We start from the raw sequence: 23578 nt of genomic DNA, 5'->3' as shown, positions 1-23578 counted from the left end.
CCGTGGAATTCCGCGGAGTTACAAAAAACACTCCGCGAGATTCGGTGGAGTTTCGCCAAAGGCATATTGCTCTGCTCGCCCCGTGATTTAGTGTCAGGAGCGAGTTCACACTGAAAAATCAGCATGAACAGCACCACGTGGCACCCTGGAGGATGCAGCTGCTGAAGTGGATCTTGCTGCTGATCAAATAGATTTTCTACTTCTGCGGCAGACTGTGAACAGTCTCGACTGTCTGCGTTGGAACAATCTCACTGAATGTCCTCCTAGCTACCGAAAATAGTGCTAGAGGATGCCAAATCTCGCTTGCGCTTCCCAATTTACCTGTTTGGTGTGCACGAAAGAAAAAAATTCCACCACGCGACGATTGGCGGAGTTTGGCCAGGACTCTGCATTACAAGAGTAAAGAGAAGTCACCAAAATTCCGCCGGCAGAACAGAATATTTCACACACCCTAGAAAACAATAGACTAAGTTGCTCGTTGATTTCCTTTACTGGGAATACAAGAGGGGAAGTACCATAATACTTTACACACTGATAGAACAAACTCCACACACCTCATTCCTTTAAAGGCCTCTAGATACGTTGCTCATTAACACTATACATAAACACACACAAAGAGAAACGCAAGACATGTCATTCCTTACAAGTGCTTAATTTATGCAGGTGGTTGGTGGTGAGGGCACCTGTGCTTATTTTCCCTGTTTCTTATATTTGCCAAAACCAAGGGAGGGGAAAACACACATCTGAAAGGTGGAGGAAGAGAAAGATGGCAAAACCCATCACAAACTGAAAGCCGGAACCTGCAACTGCAAGAAAAAGGGGCAGGCAGTGTCTTGTAGTAGATTAAAGACTACAGGCCTTGATGTTCGGCGTGCTGACATTTAATTGCACTGGCCAAGGAGCTTGTGAGCAGAGCTTTAGGCACGGACACTCTTTCTTTTACAAATTAAACAATGTTTCTTACAGAACAAGAGACAAGACGCTACAAACCTCTCTTTGCTGTTGTTCCTCTCTCTATCTCTCTCTCTAGCTCTCACAGACACACACAGAACACAGTTCATGGCAATGCAATTCACACCTCAGTCATTCACGTGCTGAGAAGATAAGAGATTGTGTGTCTCATACCTTTATACACAGAAGACGAGAGAATACACACTTCCCCCCGTCACATAATAAGAAAGGACAACTCTTTCTTTCTTTACCACCACAAACAAACACACACAGTCACAGCTCTTTCTTCCTTTGCATACAAAGAGGATAAAGGAAAGTTTGCATCTCCTCCATTATAGACATCCCTACTTTACACACTAATAGAAGGCAAGCTACTACAACCGCATTAAATACACTACACAATCCCCATGCTCTACCACCTCTCACACCTCTCTTTTCTTCTCTGTTCCGTGTGTGCATACACATGCGCGTACACAGATATGTGAAGACAAGACATCATACACCTCCCTTCTTTATGCAGCAAGTAAATAAAGGCAGTGCACACTTCCCTATACTTCCCTCTTTTACACATTTTAAGACTGCAGATATCACACACATCCTTCTTTTATCACAACACAAGCACACAACACTGCAGCATTCCCTCACAGACTGACATGATAGTACCCTACACATCTCCTTCCTTTACACTGTAGGCGAAGAGAAATATCACACCTCATCCCTTTGTCCCACCCCTTGTCCATTTACAGGTCCCTACCACCAGTAGCATTTGTTTGTGGGTGTGTGGGTGGGTGGGGGGAGTCGAGGGATTTCTCCTTGGCAGGGACTAGGCCTCAGAATTTTTTTTTTTCCATCCACCTGTGACCAGACAAAGCCTGATAATTCAAGAGTCTAAGTTCTGTTTAAATACTATTTTATTTATTTGACTTATATCACAGTCATTGTCAACATCAAGAAACATCAGTGTTGGTATTCTCAACAAATAAAATAACTCTCAAACAGACACAAAGGGAAAGATGAGACGCCACGCTTCTCCCTCTATATCAAGGGTCTTCAAACTGAGGGGTGGGCCACCCTAAGGGGGACTCAAGTGATCCCAGGGGGGACACCAGACTCTGGACCAAAGGTGTATTATGCAGATAACAGTGCTTTGTTTTAACCAGAAAACAACTGATTGCATTTTTAAAATGGTGACAGAACTTAACTGCAATGTTTAAATAAGTCTAGACATATTTAAAAATTGCCATCTTAGTAGAATGATTGTTGAAAAATTCTGAGGGGGGCCCTATTTATTTATTTATTTTTCCACCTGGGTGGGTGCGGCATGAAAAGGTTTGAAAACCACTGCTCCATATCATCACACAAAACCACTTACAGGGGTGGATCAGCCAGGTAAACTTCTCAACTGAGTCACAGTACCAACATATACCACACACCACATCACATCCCTTATCAGCTTCACAGTGAGATTCACACTACATCACAACACACCAGGAGTCCCACCAGTCACCACCATACACCCAACCCTACTCAACACCCATGCAGCCCGATGTCTTGCTGACTCTCCCCAGTGCACGTCATTGGGCTGCACCCAAAGATGCTACATACCCCGTCCTTAAAGTACAGTAATACATGGGAGCCTGCAATCCTTGTGTAGAATCATGTCTCCATGTTTCGTATTATGGTCTACTTGTAACATCACTGGCAACCTATAAAAAGAAATAATGTAGCCATAGGACTTCGGCCAACCTTATGAATCAATGGCGAAGAACACCTGCAGACAGTAGAGGAAGCAAATACATACATGTTTCTTCTTCTGATCTTGGAGTCTCAGGTTGGGCAGACCCAGGTAAGAGGCCACCATCTCCCCAGCAGTTAGGCATAGTACCAATGACTGGTGGACTTGCTTTAGCACTCCATAAACAGCCTTTTGTGAGGGCTGGTTCTCATACTGGAGCGCAGTATTGGACTGAGCCTGACCTGATGCCTTTAGAAGGATCAAAGCCATAACGCATGTGCTGACTATTCACACTACTACCTGGTGTATTATAATTACACATATTACAATGGAGTGCACAGTAACTGTGATTACTACAGTGTGACTCACTCCTTCACTCGACAACAAGACCTAGATTTACTTTCACCCTGTCAGGGAGAATCTTGGAACAATCAATGCGTCTAAGAAAGGCAGCTTAGAAAGAAACCGATCACAAGCCCCGCACCTGAGGCTGGAATAAAACGGGAGGAGCTAGAACAATAATGCATGCACCATGTGTCAGGAGTGCCTTGTGGTAGAGTTCTAGTATATTTTTTGCTCAATTAAGCCTGGTGGTGCAGCCGAGGATTGCATTGCAATTGAACCCTGGATCGCAGTTGAGGACCATGGTCGCACCACGGTTGAAAGTGTTGGTGCAGTGCGATCTGCCTTTAACCAATAATTAGCTTTCTTGTGGATAGTGTTTTATTATTTCTCTAAAGTACCGTTTCACTGTTAGGAGCTATCTAAAGCTGTCCTGAAACACTTTCACACTCCAGTGGTGTAACGCAAAATGAAGGGGCCCCTCTGCAGAATGTGGTGAGGGTCTCCTGAGGTTCCCAAATATAACTGCTCTTCATTGGCTTCCTGAGGGGTTGAGGGCCCCTGAAGCAGTATGGCCTCCTGCACCACAAGGACCTTTGTTATGCCTCTGCAAGCCCAGTTTTTTAAGTCACCCATGTGAGATACCAGCCACTCCACTTAAGTCATCTCCCTTTGGGCTTGCTCTCTTTCCCCATATAGAAAGAAACCCAGTGGTCATGTTAACTCGCACCTAGTAATACACACAGAACCAGAAGGAGGCTTGGAACACAAGCTACGGTACGAGAAGAGGACAATCGTAACCATGGCACTGGAGTCCTCACCTAGCCTAGAGCATAGTGACTCTGTAAAACCGGAAAGGCAAGGAGAGGGCCCAGTCCCTGCGAGGCACTCCAGCGGCCTGCGTGTCCGTCGCTGGGAAATGACTCTAATAAACACACTTCCACATCGTCCTTCAGGAGGGACAGGTAGCCACATTGGGTATTGAAACCTAAAAACCCTTCCATATCTTTTTTTTTTTTTTAGGAATTACTTTTTCAAAGAACCTTCTCTCATGTGACTACAGATTGAGGGGTGTTACCCTGTGTTGCTCTGATAAAGACGTGTGTGTTCCCCTTTATTGACTCGATGTGTTTCTTCATAACAGCCTGAGATTGAAGTATGAAATTGACATTGAGGAATAAGTTACCTCTATCGAGCTGATTGAGGGAGGGCTTTGCGGCTATTGAGTACAACTCCAAGGATGTGTCCTGCTCGGTTGGCTTAAGATTTAGGGCTGTGTTTCCTTCCGTTGACCTGATTAAGGGATTTGTTCCCACTATTGATCTGAGTTAAAGGATGAGTTCTCTTCTATTAACCTGAGATGGGAGGACGAGGAAGCGGTTATCAGGCGGGGAGTGCTGTTAAAATTCCTTCTGTGCTACCTTCAGTGTCAGACTGGATGAGTGGGAGGACTGAACAAGTTAGCACTGAAAATCTCTTAAACACATTGGTGTTTTACCCCTTTTTTCGATCATTTTATTCAAGTGAGGAGAACTTAATCCTCCCCGTGTACTACCCCAACCCTTTTTTACTATAAAAATGTAATCTTTTGTGTGCACTGTTTGTGCTGGTAAAGGCATTGCATTTCCACAGTTCCATTAAGGCCTGGAGGTCATTCGACCCTGCATCTCAACTGCGGTCATTCCAGGTGTTGTATTTCCTGAAGTTCCGAACTTTGGATGTGATTGACGCTTTCAGGAATATTCTTGTGTACAGTTGATGGTTGAGAATGGTATCTCGAAATCCACTGCCTTGGAAATGACAGATTATTTCTGGAATTTTCCATTTTAGTCTCTGCCTTTACTTTTTCTATATCCATGAAGGAAGCTTCTAGGTTGTAGAGTTCCTTATGCTTGAATATAGCAAGACGTTTCGAGACGCTGCCAAACCTTTTCTTCAGTTTTTTGTTTTTAGATGTGATGTTTCTTTCTGGAGCACTTTATACTATTGTCAGCTTTTGGATAAGAAGGTCCTTTCAGAGATTGGTAAATGTTTAAAATTACTAGTGGTAGAGGTGTCGAGTAGCTTTAATATCTGAACCGTGAAGGTGGAAAGCGTTTCTTAATTCCTTAAGGGTTAAGAGATGGTTGTATGCATTGGGGGAGGCCGACAATTTAGAAATTCATTAACTATGGAGGTGGCTGGCCTTTGGTATTTCAAAAAGTGGATTTGGCTGTCCGTTTTGCAAATTCTGCAGTTTTGAAGCGGATTGTCTGTCTACCTCCTAGAAGTTCCCACCGTCTAGGCCAAAAAATCCATCTTTGGGATTCATTTAAATGTCAATCCTGTAAATGGGAGATAGAAGAGACTTTTATCTTTGGGCTGTTTTCTTTCATCATTGTCGTTTAGGAAACAATGACAACTTATTTTTGGCCAGATTGCATTTAAAATACCATCCACCTGTCCCAGAAACATCTGCAATGGAAGGAATGACATACTCTCAGTATGTCATGCTTTGGCCAACGGTAGGTCATTTATCCACAGGGAAAATAGTGGGGGGAGGAAAACTCAGGAGATAAAGTAGGAAAAGTCAGAAATCTGACCTAAGACAATGTTGTAAGAAAAGGAGAACTGCCCAGGTGGGTTTGGGGAGTAAGAGGAAAGCTTTCTAAATGGAATGTGGAAACAAGAGAGTAATTGTCCATATGGATTATAAGAGTGGGAGGAAAACTATCCAAATAAAATGTGTCAAAATAGAGAGCCTATCTAAAGGAAATGTGGCAACAAGAGAAGAACTGTCCTGGTGGAATGAGGGAAGTTAGGGAACTAGAGGACACCAGTATAGAGTGAACATGGGAACACGAGCAAAACTATTTGGGTGGAATGTGGGACTGTGAGGAATATTGTCCAAAGAAAACATGGAAACAAGAGAAAAAGAGCCAAAGGGTATGTTGAAACAAAGGGAAATCTGTTCTCAGGGAATAGGGCAACAAGAAGACAACCAGTCAATGGGCATGTGGGAACAAGAGAGAAATGGCCAAAATGAAATGTGGAAACAAGAGGGAAACTGTTGAAGGGGAAGTTGGAACAGGAGGAATACTATCCAGGTGAAATGTTGCAACAAGTTGGAAACTGTTGAACAGGAATGTGGGAACAAAAGGAAAACTAGGCAAATGGAAGAAGAGAAACAAGAGAAGCAGTGTCCTGAATAAATATGGACAAATTGGAAAACTGCCTATGTAGAGTGTGGCAATTAGAGCAAAAACTACAAAAGGAATGGGAAAATAGGAGGGACACAGTCCAAAAAGAATGTAGGAACAAAAGAAAAACTGTCTAAAAGTGAAGTGTGAGCAAGAGAAAACCAATGATAGGGAATGCTGGAATAAAAGAAAAACATGCTAAAGAAACATGGCAACGAGATAAAAAGCTATCCCAATAGAACATAGAAACAATAGGAAACTGTGGAAAAACGTCTTGAGTACTTCGTGAGTTTCTCTTCAGGTGTTTTTTATAAAACCTATTTCTTTTTAACCAATACATTTAGAGGCATGTACTACAGAATGCAACATTGGCTGTTTTATAACCTGTTAATGGGGAAGAACCTCCTCAAGTCCCTCAGGAGATGTTTGGGGTTGATAGTACAAATGCTTGTAACTTCTAACGTGCACTGGAATAAAAATACAAAAAACATGCCTGCTTCCAGGCTCATCACCAGCGTACCTGACAGGGTTCTAGTGCTTGGGTTGAGTCATCTGCGTGGCAGATGACAAGTGCCGCCAGGAGAGGTCTGGCGATGAGTCAGCCACATGTCTTATGAGTGCACCTAAACAGTAGTAGGATGGAGAAGCATTGGCCTCACGTCAGGCCAGTGCATCCAAGATGGTGCTAAGGTAACACAGAGTCAGCCTCATGTTAGGCCTATATGTCCAAGACAGAGTTAAAGCAGTGCCAGCCAAGTCAGGCAAGTGTATCTAAGAGGGTGTTAGGGCAGGGCAGAACCAACCACCAGTCAAGCAATGAGTCGAGTCAGTCACATGTCAGACCAGCTTTTAAGAGAGTGCTAAGGCTGAAGCAGTGTCAAAGGTCAGGCTGCCGACTCTGAAAGACTATAAGACAAAGCCGGTCAGACAGACACCTGTCAGCCTTGCTTCTGAAAGATCTGGGACAGGGTCACTCACATGTCCTGCCAGTGCCCTAATAGAAACTGATAGAATTAGTGGTAGATCATTATATAGGTAGCAATATGTGCCTCCAAAGGACTGGCAGCTGGGGCAGATTCAATTAGAGGTTAGTCTGATGTCAGCCTGGTATCTCTGTTTTAATTTTGAGATGTTCTACTTGAGCTTATTTTTGTGTTTCTGGGTAATTACATCGCCTGTTGTCTCACATCACTAGTCCTCAAGGGATCCACGTTCTCCTGTTTGGCAAATTGCCCAGCGGATCACAGGGCTGCGTGGCTCATCCCTTACGTCTCTGGAAAGGTGACAAACTGGACAGAGTGTGTCACATGCCGGCCAGTCCCACTGAAATGCTCGTAGGGATGGTGACAGATGGACACATGCCAGGCTTGCATCTGCAGGAAATGCCCCACTGGGCGGAGAAGGTCACTGCCCATCCCAGCCCAGCTTTCTGAAGCCCCAGCCTGATCTCTGGGTACATGCGTGGCAGGGAGGGCTTTATGTGGGCCAGCGCACGTGACCATCCAGATGTCAGCTCCTGTCTTTATTATTATGTTTTTGGTTTTAAAATATTAGAGCTTTTTTATTGCTGTGGTTTTTAATCTGCCCTGATGCGGACAGAGTTCTGTGGACGGAGGCATTAGGGTGGAGCTGAGTAGCAACTGTGAAAGCAGATTATAAGGGTTTAAGGCTCCGCGTCTGGCAGGTACCTGCTGACAAGCGCATCTCCCCTCGAGCCCCCCCGACCTCCGAGAGCTCGGCCCGTAATCCGGGTTCTCTCTACTTATTTATTTATGAGTATGCCCCAGCTCCGCCTTCATCTTCCTGCATCGTCATTCCCTCCCTCACGCCGTTCTCTGCTTCCCTCTGCCCTTCTGGTCTCATATTTCTCGCTTACTCCTCAAATTCTGTCTTCAATCCACCCCCCTCTGATTTTATGTTGTGTTGTGTAATGTTATGTGCTTGCTACCAATATTATGGTATTTTTGCACATTCTGGATCTGGGTGTCTTTTTGTGCGGACTGAGTATTGCCCTCAATCGTTTGTGTGTTTGCTTGTGTGAGGTTAATACACGGCGTGTTTAATTCATAAGTGGTTAGTGTGAAAGTAAAATGAGTATGGTCTTGGGGGTCCTTTGTGGTGTGTTGTGTGTAGGGAGGGGTGTTCTGAATGACTTTGGTTTTTCCCTGTGGGGCAGGTGATCATTTGCCCATCGTTTGGCTTGAGTGAGGCGCCGAGATGTGGATCATGACCCCGGAAGGTAATTAGATGCAGTGTTGTGTGCATGGAGGTGTGCTATTAATAAGCCTGCTTTATCTCAGCGGTTCTAGGGTGTATGTCGGTGCACTTCTCCACAGTGCGGTTGGCATTTTTGCCGGCCATGTGACTTTGGTGCTGTGTTGTCAGCTCGAGGGTGTCTGGCCTGTGCCAGGCGGGTGACCACATTTAGCTGTTTTTGGTGCAGTGTGTGATGATGGTAGGGAGTGGGGAATGTTGTGTATCCGATGACACACAAAGTTTCCCATCTCCTCTCTTGTCCTCCCCCAATCTCTTTACCAAGACTTTCTCTCCGGAACCCTAACCTTTTTTATTTCTCCTTTTCCCTCGCTCCTCGTCTCTCCCCCTCAGCCTCTTTTGTTCCTCTCCACTCTTTCATGTTCTCTTCTCCCCTTGCCTCTTTCTCCCCGTCTGCCCCTCTCCTCCTCCTCGCTGTGCTCCTCTACAAACCCCGCTTTCTTTCCTCCTCTTCGTAGAGCTCCCCCCCCCCCCCACCTTTCGCCTGTACATACGCCCCTCCTTCCCGCACACTAGTGGAGGGTTGCCCCTCCCCTTGCCCTCTTTAGTATGCACTGGTGTGCTGTCGCTGCCCGTGATGTGGAGTGCGCTGGAGCTGTCCCCTGGCCCGGATCGGACACACGCTTCCTGCTTTCCTCGGCCCCACGGGGACGGGACTAAAGTGCCATCTGTGCTGCCAGGTCTCCAGGTTACTGGAGCGCCGTTATCACAAATATAGGGCACTGCTGGGTCCTGCAGATGCAGCCTGGCGCGACGGATGGGGCTGTGTCCTCCTTCATGGGCCAGCGGCCAGTCTAGGCCCCGGATGTTTTCTGAAGCGCACACTTTGCGGTTCACGATTGGTTCAATCTGCGTGTGCCGTGTGGTGCATGATTGGGTGAAGATGTTTGACACTTGGAGTATGGTTCTCTGCAGTGAGACTATATGGAGAACTTGTTTTATGTGTGTTCTGTGCCAGATTGGTTAACTGTGAGTGTTCTGTGTGTGCCCTCACACAGGAACTGGTTGTAGTGCAGTTAATCTGTTCAATGTTGGGTTATTTGTTTATTGTTGGTGTGTCTGTATACAGTGCACAGCAGACCACAATATCGTGATCCCATTTTATGATTTTTTTTTTTTAAATGATTACTCTTTTTTTCCTTGAAGGAAACGGGACTGCATTAAAACGAATAGTTTTTAAAGTTTCTTTAAGTGCTGGCAATGGTTCCCTGAACCGCTGCCCATTTCTGAACAAATATATATATTTTTAATTCAATAAAGGGACTCCTTGGACCACTTTCCAATTGCAATCAATCAATCAAAGAGACTTATATAGCGCGCTACTCACCCGTGAGGGTCTCAAGGAGCTGGGGGTGTGGGGAGAGGGCGCAGGAGATCACTGTTCGAAAAGCCAGGTTTTAAGGCTCTTCCTGAAGAATAGGAGGTCCTGGGTCTTGCGGAGGTGGGTGGGGAGGGAGTTCTAGGCTTTGGGGGCCAGATAGGAGAAAGATCTGCCTCCAGTGGTGGTGGGTTTGATGCGGGGGACTGTGGCGAGAGAGAGGTCGGTGGAGCGGAGGTGACGTGTGGGAGTGTGGAAGGCCACTCTTTCGTTAAGGTAGGTTGGGCCAGTGTTGTGGAGGGATTTGTGTGCGTGGATGAGGATCTTAAAGGTGATCCTTTTGTCTATGGGGAGCCAGTGGAGGGATTTGAGGTGTGGTGAGATGTGCTCATGGCAGGGGAGGTCGAGGATGAGTCGTGCTGCTGCGTTCTGGATTCGCTGTAGTTTGCGCTTGAGTTTGAGTGTGGTGCCGGCGTAGAGGGCGTTGCCGTAGTCTAGCCTGCTGCTGATGAGTGCGTGGGTGACTGTCTTTCTGGTCTCTGTGGGGATCCATTTGAATGTTTTTTTTAGTGTGCGGAGTGTGTTAAAACAAGAGGAGGTGATGGCGTTGATTTGTTGGGCCATTGAGAGGGAGGGATCCAGGATGATGCCGAGGTTGCGTGCGTGGTTTGCGGGGGTGGGTGCGGGGCCTAACGTGGTGGGCCACCAGGAGGAGTCCCAAGTGTTTTTGTGTGGGCCAAACATGATTATCTCGGTTTTGTTGGAGTTGAGTTTGAGGTGGTTGGCTGTCATCCAGGCAGCGGTGTCAAGGAGTGCAGCGTGTAGGTTGATTTTGGCGGTGGTGGCGTTGCGGGTGAGGGAGAAGATGAGTTGTGTGTCATCAGCGTCTAAGAGGATGGTGATACCGTGAGGGTTGAGGATGTTGGCTAGTGGGGCCATGTAAATGTTGAAGAGTGTGGGGCTGAGGGAGGAGCCTTGTGGGACTCCGCAGGTGATTTTGGTGGCAGAGGATTGGAAGGGTGGGAGACGGACTTTTTGGGTTCTGTCGGTGAGGAAGGAGGTGAGCCAGTCTAGGGCTTTGTGGCGGATCCCAGCGTTGTGAAGGCGTGTGCGGAGTGTGTTGTGGCAGACAGTGTCAAAGGCTGCGGAGAGGTCTAGGAATATGAGTGCAACGGTCTCGCCCATGTCGACTTTAGATCTGATTTTGTCGGTGCATGCGATGAGAGCGGTTTCCGTGCTGTGGTTCTTGCGGAACCCAGATTGGGAGGGGTCGAGTGTGTGGTTTGCCTCGAGGAAGTGGGATAGGCGGGAGTTGACTAGTTTCTCCGTGACCTTGGCTGGGAAAGGGAGGAGGGAGATGGGGCGGTAGTTGGAGAGGTCGCCTGGGTCGTCTTTGGGCTTTTTTAGGAGAGCAGTGACTTCCGCGTGTTTCCAAGGGTCTGTGAAGGTGGCGGTTTCGAATGAGCTGTTGATTATGGCTCGGAGTTTGGGGGCGATGGTGGGGCTGGCCTTGTTATATATTCGATGGGGGCAGGGGTCGGAGGGGGAGCCAGAGTGAATGGAGTTTATTGTCTTTTCAGTTTCTTCGTCGGTGGTGGGGGCCCAGGTGGTGAGTAGGATGGGGGGTGTGTGTGGTGGGATTGTGTTTGGCGGGTGGAGGTTGCGTGTGGAGGGTGTTTGTGGTATGAAGCTGTTGTGTATGTCTTGGATTTTGCGGTGAAAATGATTTGCAAATGGGTTACTACCTCCTTTGAGGAGTCGGTAACCAATCAATGCTTTTCGACAAAAATTGCAGTCGGAAACCATTGATGCATAGCATTGCGAATCCGAATTTGGAAGGGTTGCCCTAAACATGCATTGTACAAATTGAGATTGGTAATGCATTTCTAAACATATTTTGTGATTCAGTAACCAGATACTGATTCACAAAATAGGTTTAGTACATTTCTTAAACATATTTAGTAGTCACAAACCCAGTGAATTACTGAATCACAGGATTTGCAAGTCCTAAATGGCTTAGTACAACAAGCCCTTAGTGCTGAAAAAAAGTTATGCCATATTTCAAATATTTACACTTTCTTTGGTTACCTGGTGACAAAGTCCTAACAAAGATGGATCTGGATAATGAATGGAAGCAACACAAGACAGAGAATATCCCAAATATTCCTATATTCACTCCAGCTGCACTCTCCATTTCTCTACTGCGTGGTTCCTTGGAGCAAATAAAGCTATCCACGTTTATCAGCTCTAGCGTTTTCTTACGTCACACTCAGACTTTAAAAATAACTCTCACTCTTTGACGGCCACAACAGAATTTGCTCTTAACTTAGCAAGACCAATGCTTGAGTTTCACCTTCAAAGACGTGACAGGTGGAACCCCATGGGTATTCTATTTTACTGTGTACAGATTTCACCTTTCAGTAAACATTTTGCTGAGGTCAAAGTACATCTCTCATGTGAGTGGAAAGCAATACATCAACTTTGAAAGTCCGAGTCCTTCTCTGGAATCTGGGTCTATCCCGAAGTTACAGGGGTGTGGCCATGCACAAGAGTTCAAGGCAAGCGAGGCACCACACTCTGGAGCTTAGGCCCAGAATTCCACTTCAGAAAAAAACTCTGTCATCTGTTAATGGGTTGTATCCATGAAAGATCTGTTCTCTGTTGCCATACACCCACAAGAATCTCAGTTTTGGACCGTTTGGCTGTATATGATTTCTACTTGGTAATGGCCATTCTTTGTCGTTTCACTCCGTGATCTTGATGTTCTTTTGGCACATTCGGTAAGATGGTCTGCTAATCTAGTGATCAGCAGATTTCATTTTCCATAAGTTCCAATCTTTGATGTGGCTCACAGCAGCTAGTCTGTAGTTCGGTGTGATTCACATCGCTTGTAGCTCACAGAGTTTTTATTTTGGTGTTGGTGGATGCAGCCACTAATGTCAGCAGGCACACTAAATCCCTGCGTATGCTTTTCATAGTTGACGTCCGTGGCCTGACTCCATCTCATCTTTTGTGTTTACTTTTAGATTCCACGTATTTACAGCAATCCCCGGTTCAACATTTCCAATTTTACATCCCGATGCAGATGGTACAAGTCTATTTCCTCCCAGTCAATCCAGTCATCTCCTCCACACAATTATGTTGAAGTCTTGTCCCTGAAATTAGTGCATTCATGAAAAGCCTGCAGTGTAGTACATAAAAGACATTCTCACAGGGTTAGGGTATTTTTGTACCTGTGTGAGTGTGTTGTATGCCTGAACATTTCTGTTAACATCCTCTGCTATCACTGATACATCTACTTTCAGTCGGGTTACAGGGTAATACCTCATAAGACAACTTGTGAAACATACTTGCTGCAGCCTTGAGTAGCCTCCTTTGGCCAAGCACAACCTGTGGCTAGTGTAGGCCACAGATCTGCATTAATGCCCCATTGACAGAGGACTCCCTCCAATACTACCTAGTGGAAATCTCAATACCTGAAGCTCACTTGAATCTCTAAAACCAGTACTGATTACGTTTCAGTCATTGTATTAAATGGTACAGTGTTTGCACACAAGCTGTAGCCCACCTGTCGTCAAATATGTGGCGCGTACTGGTGGAAGGAAAGCCAGTTCTTCCCGGGTGGGAAATGGACTTGGGTGATTTTTCTTAATTGGCAGGAAATATGTGCTTAAGCATTAACCTCTAGCAATAGCTCTGAAATAATGCAAAATTGGCAATTCTGGGTTCTGGCCTGCTTCGCCATTTTTAGCTAATGGACACCCTTTTTGCTTTGTGACTCTGTTACATTAGCCTCACCCAGAGAGCTTCAGTAAAAAGATTTAAGTGCACCAGAATTGTCTTGTACAACAACGCTTCTCTAACTGACACTGTGGGATCTGTGCACCACATGTTGTCCACGTGTGCCTGTAGGGGGATAGGTGTTTAGGATGGGTGGGTCACTGACGTGCAGGTTTTTGTAAAGTGTCATTTCTGGTCCTCGAGCCCCATGGTGGGTGCTTGTGATGCACAGCTCTTGTAACCACAAAAAGCACTGCTGGGCTCAAGAGATTAGTGGCTCCATCTCAAGGGCATGGGAAGCACTCAGCAACACTCTAATCCCTTCTGCTATAAAAGGTTTGTACAAGGCTGGGATTGGCCTCAGTGTGTGGCTTGCTGCACGCTTAGAGCATGCCAGGTCATGGTACCACCTGGAGATAGGGTGTAGTGCTGGAAATCCCTATACCATCTTTGATTTCAATTCGAGCCTCCATCCACTGAATGGCTCATGACCTCCTATCTGTAGGCTTGTACATCTCTCTCCTCGAGCTGAGGATTGAGGCACGCTGGTCTAGTGTCTCGAATATCTTTTCGGTATTGCTTTCACGGCTGCCCTCACAGCAGGGCTCAAATCTCCCCTGAACTCGGACTAGAGTCTACATTGAACTCTGATCTTAATTGTCCCTCTGAGCTCTAATTCGGACTAAAGCTTGCGTCCAAATCCCTCCATTATGAAATCCACCCAATTTCATATGTAAATCTCTTCCGATCTTTGTTTTTGAAATTCCCCCAAATTGTGGGCGTGACGGTCCCCTGCTCTGATTCACTATACTGGCCTTTTGTTGCACTGGCGTCCCCAGTTTTAGGCTTAGATCCCTCTGGGTCTCAGGTCCTAAATCCCTGCTTAATCTGGGTGAGGCCACCTTTCTCTCCAAATTCAGGTTTGCTCCCAGGCCTACATTTCAATTCCCTGCCTCCTGTCTCAACCTTGAGTGATGCGCTGTCTCCTGTCTTGTCCCTCAAACCCTTTTGCTTTTGAGGTCGAGTTCTCCCTGGTACACTTGCATCATCCTCTTACCTCCTGGCTCTAATTTATTGTCCTGTCCCAAGGCCGAGCACCCTCCTGACTCCGAATGTTGAGATTAAGTACATCATCCCAGGACCAGCCTGCTAGCCTACCAGGCACTACCATGCTACTCTGTCATCAGACTAACCAAGAGGATTTGTGCCCTTTCAGCTCATGGTTTTAGATAACTACTCAAGCTTGCATGCCCCCGGGTCCCAGGTGCAAGTCATATTGACCCCCAGATCTCAAGTCTCCAATCTCCCAAGGTCTGGAATGTGAATCATCCCCTTAAACTGGGTCTGCCACTTCTCATCCTCTGTGGGATAGGACCAGAATGCGAAGAGAACACCCCTAAGATTATTGGGGTGCCGTTGTAAAGGTGTTGTTTTTATTGTTCTTTATTTTACATGTGATTTTCTTTTTTTAGAGGTTAAATTCAACTAAACCAATTTGATCTTTACATCCATTTATAAATCAACATGAAATTAATCATGACCAATATAATCTGACTCCATCTGTTGTGATCATCTCAGAAAGGATAACACTTGTATGGCATGTTTATTTATTTCATCCAAACATTGTAAAGGGCTCTCTGGCGGAATAGAACAGACTCAAGTAACTGGCAGTTGTTGAATTACCCAGCATGTCCTCTTGGTAACGGCAATATTACGCCTATACCCCATAACCTCCTGCAGCGGAAGATGGTCAAACCTAGCACTTATGTAGACCTTATGTGCCTCACTATGGTCCCTGCTGAAATTACTGGAACAGGAGCTGAGGTCTGATTTGTTGGTGTGTAGTAACAAGTACTCTGCGTGTGACACGGTCTCTATTGACCTTTTTACTTCAGTCTAAATCATACTAATTGAAGCCGCTGAATTTTTGTAGATTGATATAAGATCTAGGTGTGTTGTGCCTGGTGGGTTGACTCAGCTTGTGCAGCCTTGTGTGTTTATTTGTATTTTTATTGGGTGCCTCACGTGTCGCAGGTGCCTAACGTGTTGACACTCTTTTTGCAGCTCGTGCAGAAGATGTTGGAACCAGCCTTTACTTTGTGAATGAGTCTGTGCAGCAGGTCACCTTCTTCAGCACAGTGGGGGTGGTGATCCCCTGCCCGGCCGCAGGGTCCCCCAGCGCTGCCCTTCGATGGTACCTCGCCACCGGGGAGGACATCTACGATGTGCCCCATATCCGGCACGTGTACCCGAATGGCACCCTACAACTGTTCCCATTCTCGCCCTCTGCCTTCAACAGCTTCATTCACGACAATGACTACTTCTGCACCGCCGAGAACTCTGCCGGCAAGATCCGCAGTCCCAACATCCGCGTCAAAGCAGGTAAGAGCTCTAGTGTCATTGTTGTAAGAGAAGGGAGTCTGGTCAGCCCTTACAAAGTTTACATGCTTAATTTGCATATGTGCAAGGAAACCAGATGAAGATTTTGTGATGCAGTCTCTAATGAGAGGCAGATGGGCTGTTTTGTGTTAGCTACCTATGTTTTGACGTTCTTTCCCAAATGCACGAGGCCCTGGGATGCGAGAGTAGGGAAATGATGTCACCGGATTATTTCGATTTACAATTCTCAAGCCAAGTAGATTGTGTTCCTGCTCCTCCTTGGTGCTTATTGTCCTGTTTTCCTCCAACCAGGAGCCTCCTTGGCCTGTCCTCCAAACGTCTAATCCATACACATGACATAGGAATACAAGGGAAGTAGTTACTTCATTCTAACGCTGTCCAAAGGCCCTTTAATGTGTCCAGCACAGTCCAACTTCCCTTCTTTTTTCAGTGGCGGATTTCGTAGAAGCAGCAGGAGACAAGTTACTTTAACCTTCACAGTCAAACCTTTGACGTAAACTCGTATTTCCTTTGTTTTCACTTCCTGCCAACATACTTAAACCCATAAGGGTGGATATCCCTTCCTCTCCTCTCTCCTTTCCTAATCAACTTGCCTCCCCACTTCTAGCATTTCTAAACCTCTCTGTCTCAACCTTTATTTTCTTCTCTCCTACGAGTCCCTCATTAATTCATTCCCCTGACTCTCACTACTTCACAAAGCCATAGCCTCTTCTAGTGCCCCTCTGTGTCCTCTTGTCTATACCATCTCTCTCTGCCCCTGCCCTACTTTCCTGAGATTTCTTTTGCTTCTCAATTCCTCTGTGCCCCCAGCCTGAGCTTCTTTGCCTCTTCCTTGGTCTTACTCTTGGTGTCCTTCCCTCCATCCAGCATCAAAACTAATTTTCTCACATTTCTGTTCCAGTTCACGATTGGCACTGCCATCTCCCCCTCCTTGCTTTCTGGCCTCTCTTTTCCAGTTTGCCCTCTTTCTCCATGTGCCCGCATACTCTCCTCCCTATAACCGCTTCTCTCACTCAGTCACCCAGGCTTATATTCCTTTCCTCATCACACCACATCTTTCTTGCTCACCATTTTGCCCACTAATTCCACCTTCTCACCCCTACCCTCTCTTACCCTACCACCTTACACCTAGCGCCTCGTATCACACCCCTAGCCTCTCTTCAACCATCGCCCTGTCTCGTGCGCTGCCTCTCCTCCCACCTCATCCTTACCTCTACCTTCTGGTGATCTGCGTCCTTATCTTTACCCTTTCTTCTTATCTGTCATTATCTTCCTCTTAACTCGTTACCATTTCTTGCCTCATCTTGTTGCATCTCTTCTCTTCTTCTTTGCTCATTTTTTTCTGTCCCTGCCTAGCAATTTCTACTCCGACTTTCTTACTGCATCCTTCTCTCCCTCTCTTCTTCCAAGAGTTTCCATCCACATTGTCTTGTAATCTCACCCCCATTTCTTGATCATACCCTTTGTGAAACCTAGTTTGGGGGGATTTTGGGGTTTCTGCTCCCTCACTGTAGCAGGTCGGATCATTTACCTCTAGTGCCCTGGGCCTTTTTCTGTTGGACCCAAAATGAATATGAAGTACACCCTGTAGGAAGCTGGCCTGGTGTGCGGTCACTGGGGTCCTGGTTAGCAGGATTCCTGTGAAAACAGTCTAAGCACAATGATAGCTGGAAAAAACTGGGGGTAAACATGCCAAAAAGAGGGTACTTTCCTACACACCACTTTTGCAGTAGACTGAGAACAGCGGAGAAGAGCAGTTGACGGCTTGCTCGAGGAGACAAGGATTAGATACTTGGAACTCATAAAAGTGCAATACTATCAAGCCTGTGCTTTACTTTAAGCAATCGTATTTAAAACAAATACAAATAGACACTAGAAACAAAAATATAGGCAATTACAATGAAATCCAGAACTTTCTAGCTACTTCCCTGGAAATTGGTGTGTGTTGCGCTAAGGTGTGGTGGGGAGCAGAGTCGCACATCACGTCAAAGTGTTTACGATGAAAGCAGGCTCGTGCAAGGCCTCGCATAAGTCTTTGTTTTTGGATCCAAACGCAACCCATTACCCAAAACCAGACTGAAACGCTGACCCAAGCCAGAGTGCTGGTCGTTGGCACACAAAGGGAAGGGTTAAAGGGTAATGGAGGTGACCAAACTGTGGGAATCTACAGCCACTGAAGGACTCTAAGGGTGGCCCCAGTCGCTAAACACTAAGATCACCAGTTACAAGGTGTTTGAATGCAACATTGCATCAACTGCCAATCATGGTTATGTTTTTCTTCATGCATCATGGTATTAACTTCAAAGGCACTTATCTAAGAAAACCTCTGATCACAGTTGACATTTTCCTCTACCAATGGCTAACCACATCTCCAGAGTTTGAGGTATGGGAACAAAGGCCCTCACAAGTCTGATGTTTAGAGGCAGATATCTCTGCAACCGCCTCACAGAATTCTTTTGTAGAGGTTTGCAGTGCTGAGTGCACCACTACCTCTTCTGTCTATCTGTTTGTTAGTCTGTAGGTCAGGAGAGAGACCATGCTATTCTTGAAGGTCCTGTGGAGGTAACTAGGGGCACACTGGAGGGGTCCGGGACAAAGAGAGCTCACCACATGTCTTGGAAGCCACTGACCCCCTTCCCTAGGCCCTAGTAAATGTAGCTAGTGATGGTTTCCTAACCTTCCGGCACAGCTCTCATGCACTTCAGGCCACTGGACTGAAGAACTTCTTGGAAGGCGGTCCTCTGCAAGACACGCACTCCAACAGCCCTCCCCAAACAAGTCAGGGTTCTCCTTGTCTCAATCATGTTGGGCAACCATTACTTACGACTGCATCTGCCTCAGTTCCACAGGCATTTGAGAGATATTTGAGAGGCAACAATCTCCTTATTTCCCCATAAGCAGGTCCTTCTTCGGTGAAGGAGCACTCTGTGGTCTGGTAGCATCAGATTCATAAGCCTTGCACACGTTTATTGTGACTCTTTTTTTATTCTGTCACTTCCCATCCTTCTCGGAAGGGGTTAGCTGTACCTGGATTACACTAGTTCCTCAGTTTCAATGATCGGGTTCTCTGCAGCTATCCAACAGGAGGATGTGGTTCCCCCGCAGCCAAGAGGGTACAACCCTCGCTATGAAACCTCTCTGGACAAGAGATATGTGACCTTCTGGCCACCTGCATGTCAGAAACAGTGCAATAACAAGTAATTGGCACAGCACCATGTAGTCCTAAATGATGTAGAGTTTGCATCATAAAATATAATGGACATTAATACAACAGGGGGTATCGACTGGAGACACACCAAGAAGCTTTTATGTTAGATAGAAAATATCCTTGTTGGTAACGGTACAGTGGATGGGCAACTGAAACAAGATGTTTGCAAATAACAAACAACGCATAGTAATAACAGGGGCCCTTGGGGGGTACAGATTTTATAGTTCAAATTTCGTTATTACATTTCAGAAGAAACAGATGCAGTAGGCAGAGTAATCCGTGCCCTATCATAGACAACATATGTGTACAGAAAGAAAACACTGAAGGACACCCCTTAGGATCCCACTTCCCACTGTTCCCTCCCCCCACCGCAGTAAGTAGAGCTAAGATGGCACAGTGTAATATAGGTATAGGCATGCTAGTCAGCAGTATCAGGTCGTGCAGGGTCAGTGATGTTAGTCAACAGGCACAAATATTTGGGACAGGTTAATTCCTGAAATTCAGCTGAAAATAGAGCAATATATGGCTGCCAGAGTAAATTGTAGGAGTCACTCTGTGCAGTGAGCTTCTCCATCCCCAGGATGTGCCATATGCGGTATAGCCATCCCTCGTGTGTTGGGATCTGGCCCTTTCCCCAGTGTGTCAAAATGTTCTGAAGGCTGCTTCTAAGTCCAGACCTATCTGTCATCCTCTACATGATCTTGGCAGGAAAGTGAGTGGATTTGGAAGCCTCAGGATGACATAGATGCGGGATAGTTGCATATTCAGGTGTGTCAATATCATCGAGGATTGTTTCCCTGTATTTGGTCAGCTTGGGGCAATCCCAAAATAAGGGGATCCACAACCTCTCCAGCAATTCCATGCAGGGTTACCTTTGTTCAGGCACAAGGGCGTGAGGTACCAATACATGGCAATCTCTGTCCCTGGGTATCCACAACCCCTCCAGCAATCGCACTCCATGAAGGGATAACTTTGTCCAGGCTCAACGGTGTGAGGTACCAATACGTGGCAATCTTTGTGGCAGTTTTAATATTATCTGTGTGGCAGGCTGTGTATCGCACTCTATCACTCACCTCCTCCGATTCCTTCTGTGTCAACAGTCACCCCAATTTGAGCTCGTATCTCTTTTGTCCAGTTGACTTCACCGGTGGAGTGGTCTGTTGTAGGATACTATTGAGCCTCCTAATAAGACGGTTATGTGGCCTCTTCATGACCAACCATCTCTCAAACCTCATAAGGGGTCCTTGTGCTTCAGGGCACATTGTCGGGTGTTTAAGCCAATGCCTAACCTGAAGGTAATGCATTATTTTAATTTCTGGCAGTGCATAGTCCATGTGGAGCAGTTTAAAAGGGAGGGGGCTCTCTGACAAAAATGTGCCCTATAGATAGGCTTACCGCCTGATACTATGGCTCAACTAACACCTGGTCTAAACCCGGTTCGAAGTTGTTATTGCCCATAATCGGCATCAGCGGCGAGGGGAACGAGGACAAGCCCTTACGTACCACCACTTGGTCCCATACCCCCAATGTAGCTTTTGTAACAGCGGAGCAATAGAGGCTCCTTCGACGTTGTCTTCAAGAAGGGAGCATTCCACAAGTGCTGCCCAGCAACTGCCCTGTCCATAAACAGCCAATGCTTCCCTGATTCCTCTTGTGTCCATTCTGCTGTATACCATCTCTGTACCGCCTCGTAATATTACATGAGGTTGGGTATACCCGATCCTCCTTCCTTTGGAGGCCTGTAGCTCTGCTTTCTCTGCATCTGTGGTCACCCTTTGGCCAGACAAAGCGGTTAATGTCCCTCTGCCATGACTGTATTAAGCCTATTAGAGTTTCCACGATGAGGATTTGGAAAAGAAATAGGATTGTTGGTAGGGCAGTCATCTTTAGGGCGGCCATACGGCCAAGCCAAGACAGTCTATATGGCCACCATCTAGTGAGATCACTCTTGAGCTGCCGTAGCAGGGCCTGATAGTTAAAGACCTTTGTCGAGAAGGCTAATTGGACCCCTAAGAAGGGGATAGAGGTAGTTGCCCATTGAATGGGGATTTGGCATGCTATCTGTGTCTCTGGAGAACCTGATAGGTTGAGGGCCTGAGATCTATGGACATTACTACGGAAGCCAGCTGCCTGACCAAACACCTCTACCTCAGCCAGACAATCCGGGAGGTCTGAGAGCAGATGGTTCAGTGCCACAAGTACATTATCCATGTACAAACCAAGAGGGTTTACACCCTCCCCAAAAAAATTCAACCCCCATAATAGTAGGGCTATCTCAAATGTATTGAGCTAAGGGCTCCATATAAAGGGCGAACAGCAGTAGTGAGAGAAGGCACCCTATCTCGTACTCCTGCTGAGCCGAAAGTGGGCCAAAGTTTGGTCATTCACCCTGATTATCGCTGTTGGACAGCCATAGTTGCTGAGGATCCATGCGCTAAATCACTTGCCAAATCTAAAAAGAGTAAGCGTGGCCTCCAAATAGGGCTTTTTTCAGCATCAGTGGCCAAAAGCATCATCTCTTGCCCAGAGCTCATGGATTTGACTATCAGATGGAGAATGCATTTAGTATTGTCACTACACTGCCTGTTCGGGACAAAAAAACCCTGATCTGTGGCAATCAGATCGAGCTTGAGCGGTCCAGTCAAGTGGCCAAAATACTGGTGAACAATTTGATATCCACGTTGAGAAGGGATATCGGTCTGTAGGAACCGCATTGCGTTCTGTCCTTCCCAGGCTTAGGATGGACCACAATAGAGGCCTCTAACATTGTGGGTGGAATTGTAGCGGGCCCGTCGATTGTCTGGTCAGTACTGGAGCGGGAGTAGGGCTGAAGGTTTTGTAAAATAGATCTGGAAAGCCATCCGGCCCAGGGGATTTGAGGGGGTGCTGTCAATAGCAGAGATAACCTCCTCTATCTGGTTGGGGCGATCTAGTTCCTCCACCTGTTCTGGCATCCGCTGTGACATGCAAGCCTCTTGAAGGTATAGGTTTGGTCACTCTGGAGTTAGCATCTGCCCCGTATACAGCTCCTCATAGAAGTCCCGAAAGGCAGAGGCTATGTGCTTGTCTCCCACTATGCCAGATCCGTCCTTAGCCCACAGGGAGTTGACTCCTGTGGCTTGCCTCTGTGCCCTCAGTCTATTGCCTAAGAGTCGCACATTACTGTCTCCCCACCCACACAGAACGAATGGCGGGAGCAGATTGCTGCATACTTGGCCTTGTCTAAGTCGAGCCCTGCCAGTTGTACTTGCACCGCTTCTACCTGCTGCAGACCCGTGGGGCACCAGTGCGTTTGTGTATGAGTGCTAGTTCCTGTAATTGTCACTGCAGACACTCTCTTTTGTCACAGCAGAGTTTGTTGTTTGCCACCGATGCAGCAATCAGTTCCCCCCATATAACGACCTTTGGGGTCTCCTATAAAGTGGCAATGGGAATGTCAATGCTGTCATTGATGGCCAGAAAGTCTGCTATCGCTTGCTTCACTCTCTCAACCACATCCAGTCTGTGCAATAGGGTTTCCTGCATCCTCAGTGTTCATGAAGGGCACCTCATGAGTGGGCTAGTGTAAGGGGGACCGCAGCATGGTCTGATACGGAACATGGCTCAATTTCTGAAGCCGTAACCAAGGCCTGAAGCATCCTCATTCCCAGGAAGAGGTTGAAGTGAGCATATGTTTTATGATCAAATGAGTAGAATATGTAGTCCTGAGTCTGCAGGTGTTGTTCATGCCATAGGTTCCTCAGTCCCATCTCTCAAAGCCATTGTGCGCCATCCCGGGAATGTGCCCCAGTGTGACCATAACGTTGAGCCAAGCACTTCATATCATTGTTAAATGCCAGATAGAGGTCACCTCCCAAAAGCACCATCCGGTCTTGGGTGGCCATCACATCGGCCACTGCCTGACATATGAACCTTTCCTGACCGTCATTAGGGGAATACAGCGACCCCAGTGTAAAAGTGTAATCCCCAGTGCTAATGGAGTAAGCCAGGAGCCTACCTATCTCTGTCAGTTTAGCACTCAAGTTGCCCCGGAAAGAGCGGGACATCAGTAGGCCACACCTGTTGTCTTCGAAGGGGCGGAGGAAAAGAACTGCTGCAGAAAGGCGTGGGAGCACAGTTGGTGTCAGTCGCCCGAGACCTGGTGAGTCTCCTGCAGGAGGCTGATATCAACCCCAGTCTGTTCTATGAAAGAGAGGATGGCTCGTTCTTGATTGGATTGTTGAGCCCCTTCAGATTAGAGGTTATTACCTTTGAATTATTGTGTGTGTTCAGGGGTTGTCAAGTTGTGTGTTATGTCCTCCTAGGATAATAATACCCTGCTCCCCTCTTTTTAGACCCCGCGCTGAATCAGGCCGACCATTTGAATAGATAAACCTGTGTTGTGCAACATT

The 23578-nt window shown here is 46.6% G+C and overlaps 1 protein-coding gene across 3 annotated transcripts in view; it reads left to right on the top strand.

The window, feature by feature from the left end:
* DSCAML1 (DS cell adhesion molecule like 1) overlaps positions 1–23578 on the top strand; it is a 468701-nt gene that overhangs the window by 40776 nt on the left and 404347 nt on the right. For all 3 annotated transcript variants that reach the window (XR_011201525.1, XM_069224722.1, XM_069224723.1), the window contains exon 2: positions 15644–15961. Coding sequence is in view for 2 of the 3 variants with exons in the window: in XM_069224722.1 (XP_069080823.1) it covers positions 15644–15961 (318 nt within the window). In the remaining variant the exon portion in view is untranslated. The remainder of the gene's footprint in view (positions 1–15643; positions 15962–23578) is intronic.

Source organism: Pleurodeles waltl, chromosome 3_1 (assembly GCF_031143425.1).
Source record: "Pleurodeles waltl isolate 20211129_DDA chromosome 3_1, aPleWal1.hap1.20221129, whole genome shotgun sequence".
NCBI lineage: Eukaryota > Metazoa > Chordata > Amphibia > Caudata > Salamandridae > Pleurodeles > Pleurodeles waltl.
Note: the sequence above shows the minus strand (reverse complement) of the source record. Positions and strands in the feature narration are given on the sequence as shown.